Source organism: Monodon monoceros, unplaced genomic scaffold, assembly GCF_005190385.1.
Source record: "Monodon monoceros isolate NGI ecotype Baffin Bay Population unplaced genomic scaffold, NGI_Narwhal_1 Super_Scaffold_12, whole genome shotgun sequence".
NCBI lineage: Eukaryota > Metazoa > Chordata > Mammalia > Artiodactyla > Monodontidae > Monodon > Monodon monoceros.
In genome coordinates this window covers 91962455-91985474 of record NW_021703768.1, presented here as the reverse complement: position 1 = coordinate 91985474, position 23020 = coordinate 91962455, and the positions used below count along the sequence as shown (strand labels likewise).

At 48.0% G+C, this 23020-nt stretch overlaps 1 protein-coding gene across 6 annotated transcripts in view; it reads right to left on the bottom strand.

Annotated features, from left to right (window-relative positions):
• Positions 1-2744: 2744 nt before the first annotated feature.
• MCC (MCC regulator of WNT signaling pathway) overlaps positions 2745-23020 on the bottom strand; it is a 462283-nt gene continuing 442007 nt past the window's right edge. For 4 of the 6 annotated variants that reach the window (XM_029215919.1, XM_029215921.1, XM_029215920.1 and 1 more), the window contains 3 exons: positions 21083-21183; positions 5893-6015; positions 2745-4398 (listed from right to left, as the gene is read on the bottom strand). In XM_029215919.1, coding sequence (XP_029071752.1) covers positions 4218-4398; positions 5893-6015; positions 21083-21183 — 405 coding nt within the window. In that variant the 3' untranslated portion in view covers positions 2745-4217. The remainder of the gene's footprint in view (positions 4399-5892; positions 6016-21082; positions 21184-23020) is intronic. The other 2 variants (XM_029215922.1, XR_003792574.1) reach the window with 2 other exon arrangements.

Below are 23020 nucleotides of genomic sequence, written 5' to 3'. Positions count from 1 at the left end.
CCAGCATTATATTAATTGATAATTCTGGTGCCAATTCTGAAAAATTAGTGTTTGGCAGCCTAAGGCATCCCCATTCATCTCCTAGTGAATACAAGTATAGTTAGTTAGAAAGTTAACTTCAAGTGTGTGAAATAGGAACTTCAGAAGGTGACAGGTTCAGCCCGGCCTATGTGAACACAGGATTTCAGTTAACTATTATAGGATTTTGATAGACTTGAATAAGAATTGTGTGCAGCAAAGGCATAATTTGTGTTTTGTAACGAGTGATGCCTCTGCAAAGTAGTGCCCAGCAAGCCTCCGTGAAAGGTGGTAACAGTATCATTTCCTGTCAACTAGGCCATTCCATTGGAGAAATAAAAAAATAATCGCTACATGATTTTTTCAGAATTTTTTAGTGTTGTTTTACCAAGCTGTCGCATGGTGCAGAAAAACAAAAATGTTACTTTTGCTTCCTCCCCACCCACAAAATCCTTGGCAACCCTATAGGATGCACCCTAATTAAAATTCAATTCAGAAATTTCAATCATCATAATTCTCCCCCTTTGGGCTCTAAAAACTGTCTAATTAAAAGCTGTTTGCTGCATCTACAAATAGGTGCAGCTGTAAACTTAGGGAACATGATCTTTTTTCACTTTATAGAGAGTTTAGTTTCATGGATGAGCCATAGTCCCAGCTATGCATTTGCAAATAGTTTATGGAAAAAGCTTAGGGCTTTCAGAAGTCATTAATAAAAGTTTGGGTGTCTTTAGTCTTTCTCATTACTTCACTTAAAACACAAGCATGATACCCCAAACTCTTGAGAGCTTTAAGATATTTGATAGAATTAAAAAATAATTGCAGGATAATTTCTGTGGGCCATAGGAGACAATTCATGCCATCTACATAGGCAATCCAGCCCAGATCGGGTAATTATGAGGCATTTTTTTCACTTGAAATAATGTAATCTATATGCAGCTGGGAACTAGGAGACTTTCCTGTGATTTCAGGTTTTCCTTAGAATAGTAAAATCTTTACTCTCCTCATCCTAAAAAGAAATTCTCATCAGCTCTAACTTGGACTGCCTCCCTGGAGAAGGGGAATGGCCCTGTAAAGTCTTGCTGTAGGCTCAGAGGAAGACTTAGTAAGGTACGCATTATCTCACAGGAGGATTGAGCAATTATGTTTAACTGCCACTTAATAATTTTTTATTATTCTACCATTCCAGTTTCAGGCAGCATGGATATGAACTTCAGAAACCTGACATGCTAGCAGGTGAGAGTGACTATGCAACAGTTAACTACCTGCATTGGCAATGATAAAACATCTAGTGTACCTCTGAGGTAGGGAGGACACGATAAATCCCCACTGTCTGATCACATAAGATACATAAGCATCAGTAGCTTCTGGTGTAAATCTCAAAAGGGACTCTTACCGCCTACAATTCCATGGCAGTTTTGGTAGCTGGTGCACATGGGGTTCGGCAGAACATCAGATCCGGTTGGTAGGTGCACGTGTTGATGGCACTCCAGCAACAGACAGAAGTCTCTTTTACTTGAGATTTTTGCCTCAGTGTAGTAGTGGGAAATTATACTCCAAGGGAACTTTCAAATGGGTCCTTTCTTCTCATGCCTATTTCTCTAAGAGCCAGAGACAACTCTGAACAGCGAAGGTGACTGCCTAAAAGGGTTAACCACTGAGGATTAAAACAAACATATGAAAGTCTGAACATTTTTAACCTTGTACAAGTTATAATCAGGATCACTGTTTACCTCTGATGGAGATGTTAATATAAACCAGCTCCTATTTAGAAAGAAAAATTCAGGTTATAAAAAAAGAAAATGATCCAGGCACCTGTAATCATTTATTTAATCAATGCGGTTTTAGTAAGCCCTGCAATTAACATAATAACCAAGTGCCCGTAGGTTCACCTTCAACAAGGACTGTGTCTTAGGGGAGTATGTGAAAAATATAAGGAAAGGTAATCAACTATTTAATAGCTTTTATTCTACACATTTATAAAAGTAACAGCTTTGCCAGGGAAATAGTTTTCACCCAACCACCATATATCTGAAAGTATTACGCTGAAGTATAAACTCAAAATGAGGCCAAGTAGGCTCAGTAATACTGGGGCTCATAATGTAGGAGCTGAGACTTCCCAGGTCTGGAGGAGTTCCATGACCCTAGAAGAGCAGGTTCTGTTTTCACTTGGAGCAACAAGAATGGTAGACAGATGTCCTGCATCAGCTACACTTTTTAGTGTTGGTAAAAATGAAAACCATCCATCTGTTTTGATACCTGTTCAATCACACAAGAGAAAGCCATGAATGGTTCCCCGCTTTGCACAGTCCGGTTTGCTTAGGGAGGACGTTTTCCCTGGGCATGTTGGAGAAACGGGGAAAACCATGATTTCATCTGTTACACCTTTTTTTGCACACACTTTTCAGCCAAATCATTTTCCTGGTAACAAAATGAAACTATCCGAAGAGTAAAAATTGACTTAATGTCACAAGAACCAAGTTTACCTGATTCTACAGAAACAAATTTACCTGAATTTTATAGAAACAGAAGCCAGTGGGTACTTTCACAGCATCCAAAAGCTGGGTCTTTCACACTGGTACCAGTTGATTTTTTTTTTTTTTTTTTTTTTTGAATACGGGGCAGCCTCACTGCTGGCCTGAGAAAGAAGGGTAGTTGCTTTGGGACAGAACTGCTCTGCCTTCCAAGATGGTGGCTACAGTGTCCTGCCCCATTGTGCAGAAGGCTGAGGAACTTGTGTCATGCCCTCTGAAAGCAGCTCATGGACACGGGGAAGTGAATGCAGTGACCTGGTCATAAGCAGAACATAGTGAACTGTGGCACTGGGCATATTTCTCATAGGTGACTTCAGGTGGGTCTTCAGGTGCTACAGAATAAATGGCAAGTGGTCCTTTAAGATGTATCAGTCAGCGTACGGCAGCGACAGAAGAACTGAAAAAAGTGAAAGGTGCAACAGGGAAGGTTATAGTAGAAAAGGGATGAAGAATTGATTTTAAAATGGAAGACCTTCCTGAAAGAATTCAGGTACTTTGTTCCTGCCCAGTCCTGTCAGCATTTTGCTTGAAATTTCCCCTGTTGAAACACCATATGCTACCCATCACCGTGTCTCTGGGGGATAAAAAGAGGCCTCAACAGCCCTTCCCTCACCCCCTGCCCTTTGTAAGAGGAGTGTAGCCTGCAAAACATTATCTACTCAGCATCCTGCCTCTTGCCCTTAGGGCAATAGAGGCAGGTCCAGAGCTAACCACATGTTCATGTGGATGAGCTTTGATTCGTGTAGAACAGCAATTATGTAGTGCCCTGGGGTGGTGGAAAGTACTAACGCGTCTCTGCTCCCGACAAAAGTTTAGTTCCCTTACTCCTATGAACGGGATTCTCTCAGCTCCAAGCCTTGGCTGTTAATAAGGCTCCACCAGGACGGGGAAACCTCAGTCTAAAGAGAGCTGCCTGCCCAGCCCTGCTTTCACAGTGAGAGGTGAAGGAAGTTCTCATTCTCCCACACAGAGTTGTTCAGACCCAACTGCTCTACCTGTAGCTTCAACATATCTGGGACTGTAAGGAACACCTGTGTGCCATTCGCCTGTGCTTGACATCCCAGAACACCTCTGAGTGACAGCCTGTGTCTTAAATGTTGATACCTGGGACTTGAAAACCAAAGCCTTGTTGCAATAAAGCAGCAGCTCTTCTAGATGCTGAGCACTGTCTCCGCACCACCCCCCCCCACCGCCCCGGGCAGTTTTCCCCTGAAGGAGAAGGAAAAGAGGAGAAATTAGGGATGTCAGAGATAAGGCTGCTGTCTATCAAAAAGAGAAAAAAAGAATGGAAAATCTTGAAGAGGTGATGCCTGGATTATACCACCAATGCACAAGTTCCAGAACAGAAAGGTGGGAGAGTGATAGAGCCAGTGCTGAAAGCAGAAGCAAGACCTGCGGAGCCAGCACACACACGGCAGGGGTTCCCACGCCGTCCACAGCCCAGGAGGGGAGGGGCAGGATCCTCTGGATACAGTCTACACCACGTCCCAGAGCCACTCGCCCCAGGGCTGAGTCCAGGGCACTCCACTGTCCAAGTGCTGACCTACCTGCCAACCTTCCCTTTTCTCCTTCTCCCAACAGGTTACTCTGTCCTCTGGGGCCCCTCTCTCCTCAGCGACCTGCTAGACTTTAGCCTCCACGGACAGAACCGTGGAGCCTGAGTGCCGATTAAAGTGAAGTTTCATTGGTGTGAGGCCTTGAGTTCTCCTCCTCCAGCAGAGCTATTCTTTGCTTTAGCATCCTCACTTGGGTCTCATGTCTCTCCACCATGGCCATCATCTGAGACTCCAGCTTCTTCAGTTTGTTTTGATGCTTCTTCTTTGCTTTCTCATAGGCAGCCACCAGGTTGCTATGTGGGAAGAGAAGGAAATGAGAATGAAGGTTTATCCTAAGTAGCACTGAGATGCACACTGTCCTGCCCACTGGGTAACCTGGTCCAGTAAGTACCACTCCAAACAGAGGACACTCAGCCTCTTCAGTAAGAATTTGAAATCAAGTGGTTAGTATTTCAACGCTCACAGCCACTCGTGTATTGATTTAACCACGATTCATTCAGCCTGACTGCTAGAGGCTTGTCACTAATGTATTGGGAGGGATTTAAACCAACAATCCAAACTGGCCACATCCAAAACAGATAAGCAGAAAAGGTAGCTGAATTCCAGAAATCTGTCATGGAAATACCAATAGTGGATCTACTTGCTGTTCCATGGCTGCTTGCAGCATGGTCAAGTGGCAGTTGCAGGAGGGAGTTCCTCACACACGTCAGTCTAAGTCACCTCACCTAGGATGAGGACAGAGAGGCACCAACCGTTTCCCCTTTATGCTTTGGGCTGACGGGATTCAGAGCACACAGGCCATAAGCTACCAATGCTGCCAGCCAAACACAGGACACAGGCCTCTGGGGGAAGAGGGCAGGGGCTGAGCCCAGAGCTAGTTAAGTCCCCATACTCTTTCTGGTCCAAAACAGCACCCCAGATCCCTTCCATATGCTGTTAGGTTCTCAAAGTGTAGTCTGAGAACCGACCCCCAGTATTCCCAAAGCCCTCTCAAGGGAAATCTGTGAGGTCCTTTATTTTCTAACTACAGATGTACACGAAGCTGGGTTTCCTCAGTATGTTTCAAAACCACATATTGCCTGGAGAAGCGGATGTGAGAATCTAGCTGTCCTAAATTAAACCAAACATTAAAGATATTTGTAAAATTGTAGAAACAGTGCCACTCTTTTAATTCTTTTTTGGAAAATAGTAATTTTTAAAATAAATGCCATTTGTATTCTATGTAGTGAGTTGTGGGGTTTTTTGTACATGAATAAAAACTTAAAATTTGTTTTAGTTTCTCAAATGAAACTTATCAAGACATAATTTTTAAGAACAAAACTCTTTGAGGTCCTTACTTTTTTACAGGGGTCACGAGCCCACAATGTTTACGGCTGCTGTCTTAGAGCAATGCTCCCTAAAGCGTTCCACCCGATTTTTGAATGCTGCTCAAAAAAAAAGTTGTGTAGCCAGTTTTGCTTTGAAAACATTGGCTTAAACATAGGCTGATTTTTTTTTTTTTTTTTTTTTAACTGAATGACTTCTCAGAACCTTTCCTATATGAAGTGTTAGGAAGGGACCACAGTCTGCTGCATCTCCCAGACACATCTGACCCAAGGACTTGTCCTTACGGAGCATTTCTTAGGTTTCTGTGGAACACTGGGAAGTCATACCCTAGGGAAGGTCAGGCTCTAAGGGAGACAGCTGAGGATTCACTGTTCTCTACAGCTGATTGCCAGCAATTATGGAAACGTTCTCCCTGGTGTATGAGTCCAAGCACCACTGTGGATTACAAACGGAGAATTTACCTGTTGGCTCGCTTCAGGTCATTAACGAACTCCGCCGATTGCTGGTGTCGGATTTCACTGCTCTTGGTGAGTCTTTCCAAGGCACTCACCAGCTCCTGAACTCTGGCCTTTAACTTCTTTTCTCTGTATCAAGGAGAGACGCGGCATGTTGTGAGTAACGTGAGAGAATGGAGACGGCTGCTGCCCTGGCAGAGAGGAGGAAGGCTCAGCCTGCCAAGTCCAAAGGCAGGAGTACAGACCAAAGGGGAGACACCAGAGCGCCCCTCTGCAGAGCCCGAACACCTCACCACCGCAGTCTCGAAGGCCCGCTGGAGTCTGCTTTTAATGATAAGGGCCCTTTAGAGATCTAAGTGCGTGTTGCAAAGGAACAGGACAGGAAGTTGTTTCTCGTCTTCCAGACGGAGAAGTTCCTTCCTGCTGTGGGCAGACCAGATACTCAGCAAGCAGAGCGCAGTCGGACCACAAACGCCTGTCCTGGTCTCCGTGCTCTTTTCCAAGTGTGCTAAGCATCTCCTGAACCATGCGGGGATTCAAGAGTATGAACCTGGCCTGGGTGCCTACCTGGGATGAGTCCCTTCTCAGTGAAATCCACACAGTCCTACCAGGCAAAATAAAAAAAGGTGTGGTCGTGGTAGAGGGAGAATTGGTATTCTCATTTTGAAAGTCCTTGATCACGTTTCAAGTACGGAAGTTATATTCGTGCTCATTCGACTCCCCCAGTCCCTGGCTTCAAGTTCCATTGGGTCTTTACTACTGCAGGGACCCAAGACAAGTGACTTAGGAGGTTTTTGGTGTCCAGGTCAGCTAACTGCCTTCCTCTAATTCCCCTGAGAGCACAGACCTCGGCAGGGAGGCGTTACCGACCGCCCTCCTCCCTCCTGAGGTCCCCATCACAGGTGCCACTCTGTGTTCTGTCGCACGTGGCACGCTCGGCACAGTCGGCCGTAATCTGCTCAGCAGACTCCCCCACCGGCATGCAGGCTCTAGGGCGGCAAGGACCTTATTTGGTTTCTTCCCTGATGTATCCCAAGTGCTGAGTGCCGTGCGAGGGGATAGTTTCACAGTGACAATACATGTTAAAACAGGTCACTGGAGGTATGGGATACCTTGGAGCATACCGAGTAACCAGGATTTATGGAAGAAATTTCTCTAAAAACAACTCATGAGTGTATGAGGAATGTAAATTAGCATGATGGTTCTGGAAGGCATTTGCCAGCATCTAGCAAAATAAAAAATGAACCCATCCCTTGACTAAGAAACTTTATAGGAATTTTTCTTACAGAAACAGTATGAGTGTAGGTTCCTATACATGAGATGACAGTTGGATTCACTTCAGCTCTGGTTATAAGCTTAAGAATGGGAAACAACCAGGGGGCTGGTTAAGTCACTCAAGGTCTCCTAGTGGGTCTCTTGAAATGCTCTATCTACCCTGTTAATAAAGCATGCATACTGACGTGCACTGGCATGGAAGAGAAGCTGATACACTGTCAAGCGAAAAGGGTGAGTTCCATTGGATGTCATGTTTGCAGAAACAACCAAAAATGTGTGAATAGCTGATATACTGTAGTGACTGACTAGAAGGCTAAACACTCAACAGTGCTGAACTCCCAGAAGGGGGATGACGGGACGCTTTCACTTTCTACCTGACTCATTTCGAGTTGCTTAAAGTGTTTACAATTTTGGATGCTTTTGTCAAGTGTGTGTGGAGTCTCAGTTGTGCTTCCTGTAGGATGGGCCTGGGGGGTGACCTTGAAGGGGAGGACTCTCAGGTGCTCAGTGGTTCAGCCCTGGTTCTCCCCTGCTGGCTTTTCAAGTATCTAATCTTTAACATTTCTGCCTCCAGCTACTGTAAGTGCAGTTCCAGCTTCCCAAATTCATTAATGAAGAAAGGAATTGCAACACAAAACTCCAGGCCTGCTTCTGTGAGTGAGGGTAAGTGTGCATAGCGCCCAGTGACTTCCTCCCACCAGCCCTAAGGGAGCTGGAGCCCCCCACCCCCGCAGAGCCTTCCAGCTAGTGCCTCCTGGTTGCTGAGGTTTCTCCTGGGCCCTAGCGGCCACCAGGAAATCTCAGATCTGGCTGCATTTCCCACTGGAATCCCAGAGTGGCACCATTTCCCACCATAAGTGAGAATGGGTCTCGAGAGGGCGGCTCCTCCCTCCTTCCCCAGCCCATCCCCTCAGCCTTGCAGGCAGCCCTCCGTCAGCTGAGGGAAAGTTAGGAGAGCATGAAAGATTTCTCCCCTCTTCCCTCTGGCTACAAAGAATAGGGAAGGGTTATTTGTTTTACGTTTTGTTAGTTTCAAACTCTTTTATCTTTATTCTGAAGTCGATTAATAGTGCAAAAGGAAAGAAGAAAATTACGAAGGGAATTTAAAATCTAACCATGAATTCAAATTCACAACATAAAACTGCCTGGAGCGATACGGCTTCTTCCCCACCCCCTAATTACATCCGCATCCCTGCCCCAACCCCAAAGGGCGAGTATGGAAATCCCAGCTCCCGCAAAACGAAGGGCCCAGGCCCCTGGGGACTGGTACCTTCCGGAACTGGCCGGCTCCAATGGAGGATGGAACCCAGGAAGGCAAGAGAGGCCCTCACAGACCCTTCCCAACCCTGGCTGGGGGTGAAGGGAGATGAGCACAGGGCTGGGAGTGGGAAGCCATCTCTGGGAGCTGAGAACTGTCCCCAGAACCCCTTAGGCCTCCAGAAGGGAGGGAGATGAGAGTGAACTGCTGTCCAAACACCAGGGTAGAAAACCATGATGCTGATTTATTTAAATCTATAAAGACAGGCTAAACCTCAAACTTAAACCTAAAATGTGAGTTACTTTATACCTGTTTTTGTTTGAGCGAGGCAGACGCCTGCAGTAAGAGTCACGCCTCTGGTGTCGCTTGTCTGCACAAACGCTAAACCCCTGTGCAGTAGCAACTCTAGGGCCGCTTCCCACACGCAGCCTAGAGGCGTCAGGAGGCCATTTGGGCACTTGAAACTCGGCCAGTCTGATCTGAGATGTGCTGTAAGTGTACAATACACACTGGAATTTGAAGACTTAATATGAAAAAAAGAAGGTAAAATAACTGAAAAAACATTGATTATATGTTGAAATGATAATATTTTAGATATACTGGGCTAAATATGTTAATTTCCCTGTTCGTTACAGTTTTTAACGTAGCTACTAGAAAATGTAGTTACACACATCACGGCTTGCCTTTGTGGCTCATGTGATGTTACTCGCGGACAGTGCTGCTCTAGAGCATGTGTTTATAGTAACAGTACCAGGGGTATCCCTGGATTCTGATTCAGTAGGTTTGGGTTGAGACCCAGGAAGTGCAGTTTCAAGAAGTGCTCCAGGGCTTCCCTGGTGGTGCAGTGGTTAAGAATCTGCCTGCTAATTCAGGGGACACGGGTTCGAGCCCTGGTCCGGGAAGATCCCACATGCCGCAGAGCAACTAAGCCCGTGAGACACAACTACTGAGCCCGTGTGCTGCAACTACTGAAGCCCATGCGCCTAGAGCCCATGCTCTGCAACAAGAGAAGCCACCGCAATGAGAAGCCCGCACACCGCAACAAAGACCCAACACGGCCATAAATAAATAAATAAATAAATTTAAAAAGAAGTGCTCCAGGTGACCAAAACAGCACGGTATTGGCATAAAAAGAGACACATGATCAATACAACAGAACAGAGAGCCCAATTAATTTATGATAAAGGAGCCAAGTGTGTATAATGGGGAAAGGACAGTCTCTTCAATATATGGTCTTGGGAGAACTGGACAGCTACATGCAAGGGAATGAAACCGGATCACTGTCTTACACCATACACAAAAATTAACTCAAAATGGATTAAAGACCTGGTAAGGCCTGAAGCCATCAAACTCCTTCCTAGAGAAAACACAGGCAGTAAGCTCCTTGACATCAATCTTGGTGATGATTTTTTGAATCTGACACCAAAAGCAAATATAAATAAATGGGACTACATCGAAGTGAAATTCTGCACATCAAAGGAAACCACAAAATGAAAGGGCAACCTACTGAATGGGAGAAAATGTTTACAAATCATGTATCTAATAAATAAAGAATCCATACAACCCAATAGGAAAAAAACAATCTGATTAAAAAATGAGCAGAAGCCAGGGTCTGAATGAAAGAGAAAATTAAAAAAAGAAAAATGAGCAGACGACAGAAGATCTAAATAGACATTTTTCCAAAGAAGACAAACAGATGGCTAACAGGCATATGAAAAGATGCTCGACATCACTCATCATCAGGGGAATGCAGATCAAAACGACAATGAGATATTGCCTCATACCTGTCAGGATGGTTATTATAAAAAAGACAAGAAATAACAAATGTTGGTGGGGATGCAGAGAAAAGGGAACCCTGTGTACTGTTGGTGGGAATGTAAACTGGTGTAGCCACTATGCAAAACAGAATGGGAGTTCCCCCAAAAATTAAAAATAAAACCAACATATCCAGCAATTCCACTTCTGGATATTTATCTAAAGAAAATGAAATCCCCACCCTGAAAAGATATCTGCACCCCCATGTTCACTGCAGCACTATTTACAATAGCCAAGATATGAAAACAACCTAAGTGCCCATTGGTGGATAAATGGATAAAGATGTGGGATACATACACAATGGAATATTATTTGGCCATAAAAAAGAGTGAAATTTTGCCGTTTGCAACAACATGGATGGACCTTGAGGGCATTATGCTAAGTGAAATAAGACAAAGACAAATACTATGTGATCTCACTTGTATGTGGAATCTAAAAAGCAAAAAGCAAACTCATAGATACACAGAACAGACTGATGGCTGCCAGAGGTGGGGCTGGGGGCAGGTGAAATGGGTGAAGGGGGTTAAAAGGTACAACCTTCCAGTTATAAATAAGTCCCGAGGATGTAATGTACAGCACGGTGACTAAATGTTACTGGACTGTGTATCTGAAAGGTTGCTGAGAGAGGAGATCTTAAAAGTTATTACAAGTAAGAAATTTTTTTGGTAACTATGGTGACAAATGTTAACTAGACTTATTATGGTGATCATTTTGCAATATATACAAATACTGAATCATCACGTTGTACACCAGAAACTAATATAATGTTATATGTCTATTATGCCTCAATAAAAAAGAATGCCTCAGGTGATACTATTGTGCAAATTTGGGAAACTCTGGTAAGGCAGCAGTGCTATTTACCTGGGTCTACAAATGAGCTTCATGTGGTCTTGAACTCTCTGAATTTCTATGCAAAATTACATGCATGGTTCTACTTTTCTGAAGACCACAGCTTTCCTCTGATTTTCAAAGGATGACCTGAAAAACACTGAGAGCCATAAACCTGCTAATCCAAGTCACTTTGGAACCTCAACCATTCATTTCCTGTTCCTTCTAGTTTCTGATTCAAATTTGCTTGGCTTTCAGTTCAGAAAGAATTTCTGTGGTTTGTCTAGGTAACAAGGCTAAAAGAACACTTTCATAGGCTCCGCGCAGATGACAAAGTACAAATTAAACACTACATGTTCCACTTGCCCCTCCATGGTAATGCGTTCACACAGTGTTTTCCGGAACGACCAGAACTGTGTAATCCCTTCCTTGTGTCTTCACACTCAGTAGTACAGACCCTCAGGAATATGCACCTACAGCAGCAAGAAGACAATCCTGGCTCCTACTCTCACCACGAAGACCCACAGCCCCCAGCACACACGTGGGTTTCACTTACAGGTTCCACCCCATCCCCAGGTTCATCTTTGGTCACAAAAGGTCCTCTGAATCTTACTTTAGCCACGCAGCCGGAAGTGCTTTTTATTTTTAACTGAAGCGTAATTGTCAGCAGTGGCATACACATAGGGGAAGTGAGAGGCAGACTCACAGTGGGAGTTTGCTGGTGACGAGAAAATCCAGGCGGGCAGCCTGGGCAGGGGATGGCCTCGCAGGCCTCTGCAGTGAGGCTGTCAGTGTGCCCAGGGGTCTGGAAGCAGGGTTCTCGGGGCCATCAGGGAGGAGGCTGCATTCTCCCGCAAAGAAAAAGGCCAGCCACAGTGCTTTAATCACTAAGTCCAAATGAGAAGGCTGGGGAGGCAGGGCAAGAGCCTGGGCCTGATGAGGTGGGCAGTGGCTGCACCAGCCAGGAGACCCTCCAGAGGAGCTGTAATCACACCAAACCGCAGGGAGTCACAGCCACAGGGCCTAGAATTTCTTTCTTTCTTTTTTTTTTTTTTGCGGTACGCGGGCCTCTCACTGAAGTGGCCTCTCCTGTTGCGGAGCACAGGCTCCGGACACGCAGGCTCAGCGGCCATGACTCACGGGCCCAGCCGCTCCGCGGCATGTGGGATCTTCCCGGACTGGGGTTCGAACCCGTGTCCCCTGCATCGGCAGGCAGACTCTCAACCACTGCGCCACCAGGAAAGCCCTAGAATTTCTTTGTAATTGCTCATTATGTGGAATTAGCCAACCAGAGAATGGTCCGCCTATGTGGTTCCTCTTCCTCACCTTCCATTACCAGGCTTCTGTCTCCACTGAAGCTGCTCACGAGGCCACCGATGATCTGGGCATTGACACATCCAAGGGTCCCTCTCTGGCCTGATCTTACCTGTCGGCACCTTCTCCTCTTCTCCGAGCGCCTGGATTTCATCCCACTTCCCCAGCCATCCGTGCGGCCTTCTGCCCTGGTTCCTCATCCTCTCCTCCACCTTTACGTGCTGGGAGTATTTAGGACTTGGGCCTGGACCCCATTTTGTACCCCACCCTTTCTTGACTTGATTCTCTCCATTCGCATTTATTTTCCTAAAAACTACCTACAGGCTAAAAACTTCCAAATCTTCAGGCCTTTCCCCGGAGCTCTGGACTTGTCCTTGTGACATCTCTACCTAACAGGCATCTTCAGTTCAGCGTGTCCAAAGCAGACCTTCTGAGGTGGCCTCCCCGACCCACGCTTCCTCGCTTGTCAGAGGCCGGCAAGGCCATTCACCCAGTTGCCGACACCCGTCTTCAGTCAGCCTTGACCCTCCCTTTTCCTCGTCCTCCACGTTCGCTCAGCAGCAAACCCCACCTACCAAATGGGTGCAATTCCTGCCACCACCCGGGCCCAAGCTGCCATCATTTCTCTCCTGGACAACCACAGGAGCCTCCTAACTGGTGTTTCTGCTTCACCTTTGTACCCCGGAGTCTAGCTTTCACAGAGCAGCCAGAGGAAGTTTTTAATATGACAACTCAAATCGTATTATTGCCCTGCACTTGGAATAAAGTCCGTGGCTTTACTCTGACTAAAGGCCCTGCCTGACCCAGTCTTTGGTATCGCCCTCCCCCTCGCACCCTGGAATCCTATCCATTCTTAGCACACACCAAGCTTTTTCCCAGGACAGAACCCAGTGCAGTCAGTCCCCTCTGCTTGGGATGAACTTCCTCCCCACGGCTACCTTTCCTCCCTCACATCTCAGCTTAAATATCACCTCCTCAGAACAGCCTACCCTGACCACCCATCTAAACAAATGTCCCAGGGTAATGACATCCCAGCACCTTGTCACTCCTCCATTATTCATTGCAACCTATATTTACTTCTTTTGGGAAAAAAAAATCTCCGCAGAGACTATGACTCTATTTCTTTCCTTCATGGTAGCCATTACAGTCTATAACTACTTCTCTTTTAGAAAATCCAGCCAGCAGTAACAGCTCTAAGTCCTTTACAAGGATGAAGTTATTTCTCACCACAAGCCTTGGAGGTCAGTACTCTATTATTATTCTAGATGAGGCACTTGTGGCACAGTGAAGAGACTCGCCAGGTTCACCTGCGGAGCTGGGATGCACCCAGGGGTCTGTCTACGAACCTGCTCTTCAGCATCTTGCTGAAGTATGCTGCTTCATAACGAGCAGACAGTGGGGCAGGAGACAGAGCAGACAGCTCTCTGGTGAAGAGCCCAGGCCTGTGGAACTAAGGAGGGGGTGTCCCAGTTAATGATGTTCCGCAGGTGTTGTGTTGGGGCGAGTTTGCCAGGAGTAGCCACAAGATGACGGCCCAGACCGCCCTACGACCATGTTTCTTGCACATCTGCACGCTGCTGCCTTGCCCATGCTACAGGGTGCTTGGATGTTCTCCATCACTCTGCCTTTATGCGATCCAGGGCAAGGCCTTTTTCTCTGAGCTTTTGGAACGTGGGGGGAATGAAAGGAATACAAAGAAACCTCAGTTATCCAAGCAACGCCTACCTCAACCCCAGGATGGGCACTGGTCTTTTCCCTGTGCCCTCTGAGGCCGGCTCTGGAGCTCAGTCATTTGTTGACATGATAATGAACTCACAGGTGCACTTTGTATTCCATTAACGTCCTGCAGACCCCTGTGCATTTATGGAATTCTGAGCACAACTTCCACTCCCTGACTGCTCTTATAAATCAGCCACATAGGAAGAATCAGCAAGTGCAAGTTTAATAAAACAGCACCCTTAAAAATAATGGTCCTACTAATAAAATGGTGAAGATTCTGCTGCTTGTTTGCTCAGTGGGGTCTCCCTCTTTAAAGGACTCCAACCAGTTCCTTCTTCATTTCAACCCACTATGTGTATGGCTCAAAAACAGTATTAATCCATAGCTGCTGAAATAGGGGTCAATCAGTGCCATCTTCCTTCCTTTCATGGCCAGTTGTTCTTTCCTACAAATCCGGAAGACTTCTAGAGCTGGGTAGATATTTTTGGAACTCGGACATGGATCTGAACTCAAGGAGGCTTGCTGTGGCTTGTTCTAAGGCCCTCTGACAACCACGTGCTCTGTGGGCACCGATGGACGATGAGTGGTCTGTACCATCAGGGGTGCAGAGAAGAGGTGACACAGGAAGCTTCCAGAAGATGAGTGTCCTACGGGAGGGGATGAAGAGGAGGGGTCTCCAGGTTGAGAGAGATGGGGCAGGGTGGGAGGATAAAGCAAAGGGCATGCTCTCGGAAAGATGAACTGCCCAGATGAATCTGGACCGCAGGTTACATGTAGGGAAACATTTGAAATATGTGCTAGGAAGTTAAGTTAGGGACCTACAGATGATCTTACAGGCCAAGCCACTGAAGGTGTATCTGCAGGGCAGCATGATCAGAAGTGTGTTTTAAGGTATTTTTGGTGGCAGAACACAAGGTGAGACTAAGGGTAGAATGACCCATCGGGATGCTACTGAGTTCTGAGGGATTGAGGGCTAAACTCAGGAGAAGGCAATGCAAATGGCACGGGATGGATGGGATTTTAATGGAAAAAAAAAACATTACAATCTGCAGACAAGAGACAGAGATAGGAGACTTCAAAATTATAATCCTGGATCACTAGAAGAATTTACTTTTTTAAATATAAATAGGAATTCTGAAAAAGAGGCCAATTTCAAAGGGCAGGAGGAAACGGGATTATAATTTCTGTTTTAGACATGGTGTGTTTTCTTTTTTTTTGCGGTACGCGGGCCTCTCACTGCCGTGGCCTCTCCCGCCGCCGACCAGGCTCCGGATGGGCAGGCTCAGCGGCCATGGCTCACGGGCCCAGCCGCTCCGCGGCATGTGGGATCCTCCCGGACCGGGGCACGAACCCGTATCCCCTGCATCAGCAGGCAGACTCTCAACCACTGCGCCACCAGGGAAGCCCGGAGACATGGTGTGTTTTAAGGCTCTAGCCTGATATTCGGGGGAGATGTCCAGTGGGCAGAGAGAAGTGCGGCTGAGATCACTGAGGGATCGTTTAGAAGGAACAGAGTCACCAGAGTCGTACAGCTGGGTAAGTCATGACCCCTGCCCGCCCCGCCCCCCCACAAGGGACTCTCCTGCAAGCAGCGGGGGGTGAAGCAGGGGAAGAAGAGGCAGGCACATAAGAAACAAAGCAATGATGTGTTCTCTGACAGAACGAAATCAGGGCTCACGAGAACCAAAAAATAAACATTTTATAGACAGGGAAGAGGCACAGTGCTGTGAGTGCCTGGGACGTGGGCTTTGGTGGTGTGAGGTCAGAGGTAGCGGCAGCACTGAAGCCCCAGAGGCACAGAGAGGGTGGGCGGCCTGGTGTGGCTCAGGGTGGGAGGGGGCATGTGATAGGGCGAGGGTGGAGAAGCAGGCAGGGGTCAGATCACACACTTGCGAAGGAGCTTGGACACAGACAGCCGGAGTCACTGGAAGGTCTTAGGTAATGAGGTGTGGTAGGCAGAGTTCGAAAATGGCCTCCGAGAGTTTGGCCCCTTAGGATACACACGCCTCCCAGTTATTCAGTCATCCAGGTGCTGCTGTGAGGGAATTCTGCAGATGTAATTAAAGTCCCAAAGAGCTGATCTTAGGGTAAGATGATTCTGGGTAGACCTGGCGGACTTAGGTGAGCCCTTCAAAAGGACTGGGCTCTTCCTGGAAAGAGATTTGAAGCAGGGAAGGGATGTGATAAGAGGGAGGTGTTTGCTGCTTTGAGGACCGGGAAGTCTGTGCAGAAGTTCTAGAGGCCTCTAGGAGTTACCCCTGGCCAAGAGCCCCAAGAAAATGGGATGCCAGCCCTACAACCGCCAGGAGCTGACTTCTGCCAACAGGCAGAACGAGCTTTGAAGCAGATTCCTCCCAAGAGCCTCCAGATGAGAACAGGGCCCTGGATGACACCTTGACTGCTGCCTTGTAAGACCCTAAGCAGAGAAGCCAGTTGTGCTGTGCCCTGCTGACCCACAGAAACTGTGAGCTAATGAATGGGCATTGTTCAAGCTGCAAAGCTTGTGGTACTTTGTTACACAGCAGAGGAACTCGAGTGTGAGGGTACCATCAGATCTGCATCCTGTAAAGTTACTCTGTGACCCTGAGAGGGCCCCCTCTTAGGGGTCATCCTCAGGCGCACACAGATGCGCTCCGGGGTCTCCTTCTTGAGACAGTTCCCCCAGAGTTCCCTCTCTGCACAGCGACCTTCTCCCACCAGCTGTCTTCGCTTCTTGCCTTTCCCCTTCTTAACCCACCTCAACCTGAAGTGGTCGCTTCCTTGCTTTGAAACATGTTCTTTGCTTGGCTTCTGTGTCAGCGCTGCGGGTTCCTGTGTCATCTGGAGTCCCTTCCATTAGGAGTAATTCACCCAGCGGTGGAGGCCCACGGGCCAGGGCTGACTGGGGAGTTCCCACTCCGTCTCTTTGAACTCCGAGACGCCGCCTTGTGTATCTTCCTGGATGGCCCAGCTCCACTCCCCACAGGGGCACATCCACAACCTCCAGATCTGGTCTCTTGTGACCACCCTAGCCAGTCGGGGCCCACCTGCCCCCGATGTCTCCCTGCAGGGATCTGACACTCAGCCCTCTCCCGGCAGCAGCGGCTCGCCTGTAACTCATCAGAGATGAAAGGAAGTCTAAGTGCCCCTTCTTTGCCAATGGGTCAGGCGCATCCTGTCCCTGGACAGAGCGGCCGCTGTGATTTGTTGATTGCCTTCACTTAGCGTTTTAGAGAACCATCTGGCACTTGCAGGCACAGGTGGCAGCTGCCAGTGCCCCGAAGCGCTCAGCAGAGCCCCTGGCGGGCCTGTGACTAAATGAGCACAGCCTCCTGCAGGGACAGGGCAGCCCACCTCTGCGGTGCCTGGGTGGGAGATGGAGCTGGTCCTGACCTGCCTTGGGGCCCAGGGACAGGGGTGTGGAATCATCTGAGGTGATGCTACATGCTGCTGCTCACCACGTCACAGCCCTTTCCTGAGTCCTCCCTGTCCCTCAGCACTGAGGGGCACAGCATCCTTACCTTTTAACCGCAACGACCTGGGCTCGGTGCATCTGAGGAAGTCCGCCCTCACCACCAGCCCTTCACGTGTCCTCAGCCTTCGGGGGACAGATGGGCGGCTGTGTACCAGGAGCACAGGGATTCCCGTCTGCCCAGGCCATGCATCCTATGCCGGGTCCAGGTGTAGGTGAGCCCACACGAGCGGGCTCAGCTCACACTCACCTGCAAGCAAACCTCTGCCAGCACGCAGGGGTCCGGCAGAGACGCGGGGGGCGGGGCCTGCGATTTCCCCGCTGCCTCACTGTGTGACTGGGAAACCGCTGGGCCTTGCAGTGCCGGTCCCCCCCTCCCCACCGCCTCTTCCCGCATCATATGGAGAACACCACCTGCCCCTCGCTGCTTTCTAAGTATGGCGAAGATGGAACAGTCTGCTCCTCTCAGCTGTGCTCGGCTCCCGTAGGCACGCTACATGAATACCACGTGAAGTACAAAGAAAACTCATTTCTGAAAATTCCCTCTCCTTAACCGCATTCGTATAGTTTACTTCTTTGGTGGTTCGGTTAAATTTTACTAGGACCACAAGCAAGAGAGGGATCTGGGATGGAGAAGGGTTTTGTAGCACGCAGCCTATGCAGACAACAGCAAAGACAAGGTGCCCTGATTAAAAAAAAAACTCATGTGCAAGACTTGGAAACCTGGTCATCCAGATGGGGTTTTATGGCAACCCCGGAGCCAATAAACTACAGTAAACGTCCATGGAAGTGGAGGGAATGAAATCAGACCAGATGGGAGGTAGCCAGTAAATGTGTGATTGCACGGAGGCCTGGTTTTGTTCCAAACAGAAGAAGGTTGGGAGCAGACACACCGAGAAGAGCAGGGTCGCAGGGCAGGGGCCCGACCGAGGCTGCAGCCCCGCTAGGTGTTGCGGAGACTAGGCTGGGACAGGGCAGGAACCTAGGACCAGTGACTAGAATGTCACAAGGCACATTCCTAGGGGCTCTCCTCTAGAAAAGTCCATGCCTAGCCTCTGCTCCATCCCCCTCACCACACCTGCTCTTCTCAGTCTGGTTCCCCTGGCCCACAGCTTTGGTGTTTGGAACCATCCTTTTCCAAGGTAGGAATATGTCTGAAAATTCTGGGAAGGTTCCCTCAACGGACTCAACCACTAGTGTGGCGGTGATTTAATATCTTCAAAGAAGGTGGTAGTTTCCACTTGATTTTTAAAAATAAAAACATCCCCAAACCTCAGCCTTTAGGTGTCTGTATTATATATCCTCATGAAATGACAATTCCACTTTCTAAGCTATATTTACAGTATAATTATGTTACTTTCCTTTTTCCTGTAGCCCTGTGGGTTCTTTCTTGGCTCCATATATCTGGGGCTTGATTAGAAATCCATGCTAAGCAACTTAAGGCTGGCTATTGGAAATCCATTGTGACTGACAGAACAAATGAAATCGCTTTATGTTTAGTCAGCAGAACCTGCATCCTGCTTGTGCCAGCGAAGGCCTCTGAGGTTCGGGGAACTTGAAAAATGCAGGGGCTTAGCTTACAGATACAATATCCAAATGGCTCCCTGTTGGCAGCAGGGGGTGGTTTGCATCCCGAATTTCTGGCGCAATCACGTCATTAGGATTAGCTGAGGGTATTTTCCCTGCAGCTTCTCTCTTCCTGCCTCAAGCAAAGCGATTACCATTTAACCACATGGCCAGAGGCACTGGCAATGTAAAAACTGAGCTATTACAACTTGGAAGGAAAGACAAAAAGTGGCAGTGAGTAAATCAGGAGGGTAGTGAGGCTCCCCACATGGCAGCCTGCAATCCACCCTCAGCCTGGAGGCTACACTATAAGATAAACAGCCCTGGCTGGACCAAGACAGCAGCCTGAGCACACACTGTAGCCTTCCCCTCCTACCCCAAATCCCCAGAAACGATGGCAAATGTATTTTTAAAAAAATCCTCAAGCACGATGGAAACTAAGGAGTGCTCTTCATCTGCCAGAAACCCTGAGGAATCATAAAAAAGGAAAGGCAGATTTTTATTCTTCTTGAAAAAGGAAACCACAACTTAAAATGCACACAGAAGCAAGCTGCTACAAAAGGAAGAAAGGGATTCAGAGGTGCTTCAGTGAGAGGGGCTGGCCATTAGAACCGGAGGGGACCAGACGCTTGGGTCAGATATGCGGCCTAGAGACCCGTTGTCAGCCGGGAGGAACAGAAAGCCCAGAAGGCAAGCTTGTGAGCCGAAGCCAAGAGTGAGTCACAAAACTCAACCTTAAAAACTCACATGTGAGGAAAGTTAATACAGTAGACAAAATAACATTTCAGAATAAGTATAATAAACATCCTCAGAGAGACGCAAGAAGATATCACATCATGACACAAGAGATGATAGGTTTCATCCCCAAAATAAACTCAACACATCACCCAAACACCATGATGGCTCTAGCTAAGGAATAAATGAGTGAGCTGGAAAACAGAGCTGCAGAACCTTCCCAGAACTGCACTATCCGATCGGGCAGCCATGGCCACGTGAGCCACTGAGCACTGGAAATGTTGACTGGTTTGAATCTGAGAAGTGCTGTAAGTGTAAATTTACTAGATTTACAGTAGATTTTGAACATTTAGTAAAAAAAAAAAAAAAAAAGAAAAGAAAAGATATCTCATTAAGATCTTTTTAAAATATCGATTTATATTTTGAAATGATATTTTGGATACAATGAGTGAAATGAAATACGTTATTAAAGTGGACTGTACCTGTTTCTTTTTACTTTTTAAATGTGGTTCCTAGGACATTTAGGACATCAGGCGTGGTTTGCATTACCTTTTGACTGGACAGCCCTCCTCTAGAACAGAGTGCAGAAGGGTGGCGAGAGTATGAAAAGTTAGGAATATGGAAGACAGATCCAGAGAGAAAGAATAGAGGGAAAGAAACAGCCGCAATAGAGGAAAAACGTCCAGCAGTGAATCAACAATGAGGCCGTCTGATTGGAAAGAGCCAGAGATGGGGAGGGAGGCATTCTCACTGAAGCTAGAAACAAGATAAAGATGCCTGTTTTTTTTTTTTCTTTCCTTCAGTCAACTTAATTACCTTTATATTTGAGAAATACGATACACGTATAAAGCAGCCAAAGAAATTGTTAAAAATTCCCTAAAGATCCAACAAAATTTACTCCCAGTGATATGAAAATATATTCCATCCCAGTGATATGGAAAGATGCCTGATTTGCTCCTCACCATTTAACACAGTCCTGAGGTTCTAGCCAATGCCACACCACAACCAAAAAGTACAGAAAGAGGCCTCTTCTACCTGGAGGTGAAATGACTGTATATATTCTCCCCGTCACTCCCCTTTCTGGCCTCCAGGTCTGGGCCAAAGAAGCCCGTATGGGCGCCTCCTCCTTCCCAAGCAGCCTGTAATGCTCCATGAGGAGCACGCGGGGAGAACCTGGCACCCAGCCGTCACTCCTGGAATATACTGCCCGGCGGGGCTGTGAACAGGGCGCTTACCGACGGATGGCGTTGGCGAACTCCGCAGCCAGCTCGCTGTCACTGCACGCCGTCCTCAGTTCAGCCAGAGACAGAGCTGGGGAGGCAGCGTCCGCAGACTCCTGAGGACGTAAACACAGCCGGGTGAGGTCTGCAGCCAAGCCGAGGGCGCCTGGAGGCAGACGCGGGAGCTGACGGGCGGCGGCAGCTCCGCCCCTCAACATCCCCTCGACGTCTGCCGCCTGCTGCCCCGCGCTCTGAGCACTCACAGGGAGCTGCGCACTGGGCTGAGCCCTCTACACACATGTTCTCTCTCTCTCTCTTTTTTTTTTTTTTTGGGGATCGGGGCCCTCTCTCTGTTGTGGTCTCCCCCGTTGCGGAGCACAAGCTCCGGACGTGCAGGCTCAGCGGCCATGGCTCACGGGCCCAGCCGCTCCGCGGCATGTGGGATCTTCCTGGACCGGGGCACGAACCCGTGTCCCCTGCATCGGCAGGCGGACTCTCAACCACTGCGCCACCAGGGAAGCCCCACACATGTTCTCTTATCGGATCATCGTGACGATCCTCTGAGGCAGATACTGTCATTATCCCCTCTTTGCCAAGGAGAAAAACTAGGGCACAGGGAAGTTACACTGCCCCAGGTCATCAGCCGGGACACGGTGGAACCAGGATGCCAACGGATGCCAGGTCAGTTCCCTTCACCACTGGGTTAAGCCTCTGGTAGCTCATAAAAGTGGGAAACACATGTATCCTTGGGTTGTCCTTCCCTTCATTCCGTGTCCCCTGGGGAGAGAACCAACCTTCCCTGGAGTTAGGGGCTTTACTGGGTTCAGTGTCATCATCTAGAAGACCCAGGAAAGGAGGAGGACAACAGAAGCACACATTCCCGGAAGATGTGCCTTAGCATCAGACAGGAGCTTTGACACCACCTAAACCAAATCCTCCCCTTTTACAGATGAGGAAACGTAAGAGCCAGAATGCCTAAATCCTAAATGGAGTTAGGACAATTCACAAAGCAATGCTCACACCCCTCCAAGCGCTCTGCCTTCTCTGCATTTAGACAGAGGGCAGCTGCTGTGCTGTGTAATAAGCACAGGGGACGGTGCTCACCTGACAGTTTGCTCAGCAGACGTTTACAGAGGGCTGACTACAGCTCAGGCTTGAGAATAAAAAGCCCGTGATCTGTTACGCTGAGACAGAATGTAAACAGAAGGCTGTATCATGATGGAATGAGCGCTTCCAGGAAGTATGAACCTGGCGCTAGAAACCCAGACGACAGGGGGCGCTGGGTCCCCTCGGCCCACTGGCACAGAAACGCCACCACACGGGGCTCCTCTGGAGGAGCCCACAGCACCTGAACTCCCCCCACCCCCGTGCTCCTCCAGCTCTGCTTTCCCTCCCTCCTCTCCGCCTGGCGACCTGCAGACCCGAGCCCCCATCCACCAGCCCTGGAGTCTCTCCAGAGTCCAACACCCTCTTCTAGTGTATACAGCGACTCCCCTCGGGGTTAACATTTCATAAGACTCCTTAAGGACAAGGGACAGCTTTGTCTCACCCAGTGCCCTTCACTGAACACGTCTGGTAATCTCTGTTGCACACAGACAAGAAGTGAAAAAACCTAATGTCACTTGGGCAAGATATGGGACCCAGCTTGCTGGCTGGAGGGAAAGTTTTAAACCAAGCATGACACCCCCCCCCCCCCCCCGCCTCAGAAGCGAGAGTGGATGTTCTAGACCCCAATCTGGCCTGCCACCTGTTTTTATAAAAGGCCCACAGGGGAAGAATTGTTTTTGTTTTTAAAATCATGGAAAAAAAAATTCTAAGGAATATTTTGTGATGTATAGAAATCATATGAAATTCAAATTTCAGCGTCCATAAATAAAGCGTTAGAACACAGCCAGGTGCCTTTGTGTCTGTACTGTCTCTGCCTTCACAGTACCATTCCGTAAATAAAGCGTT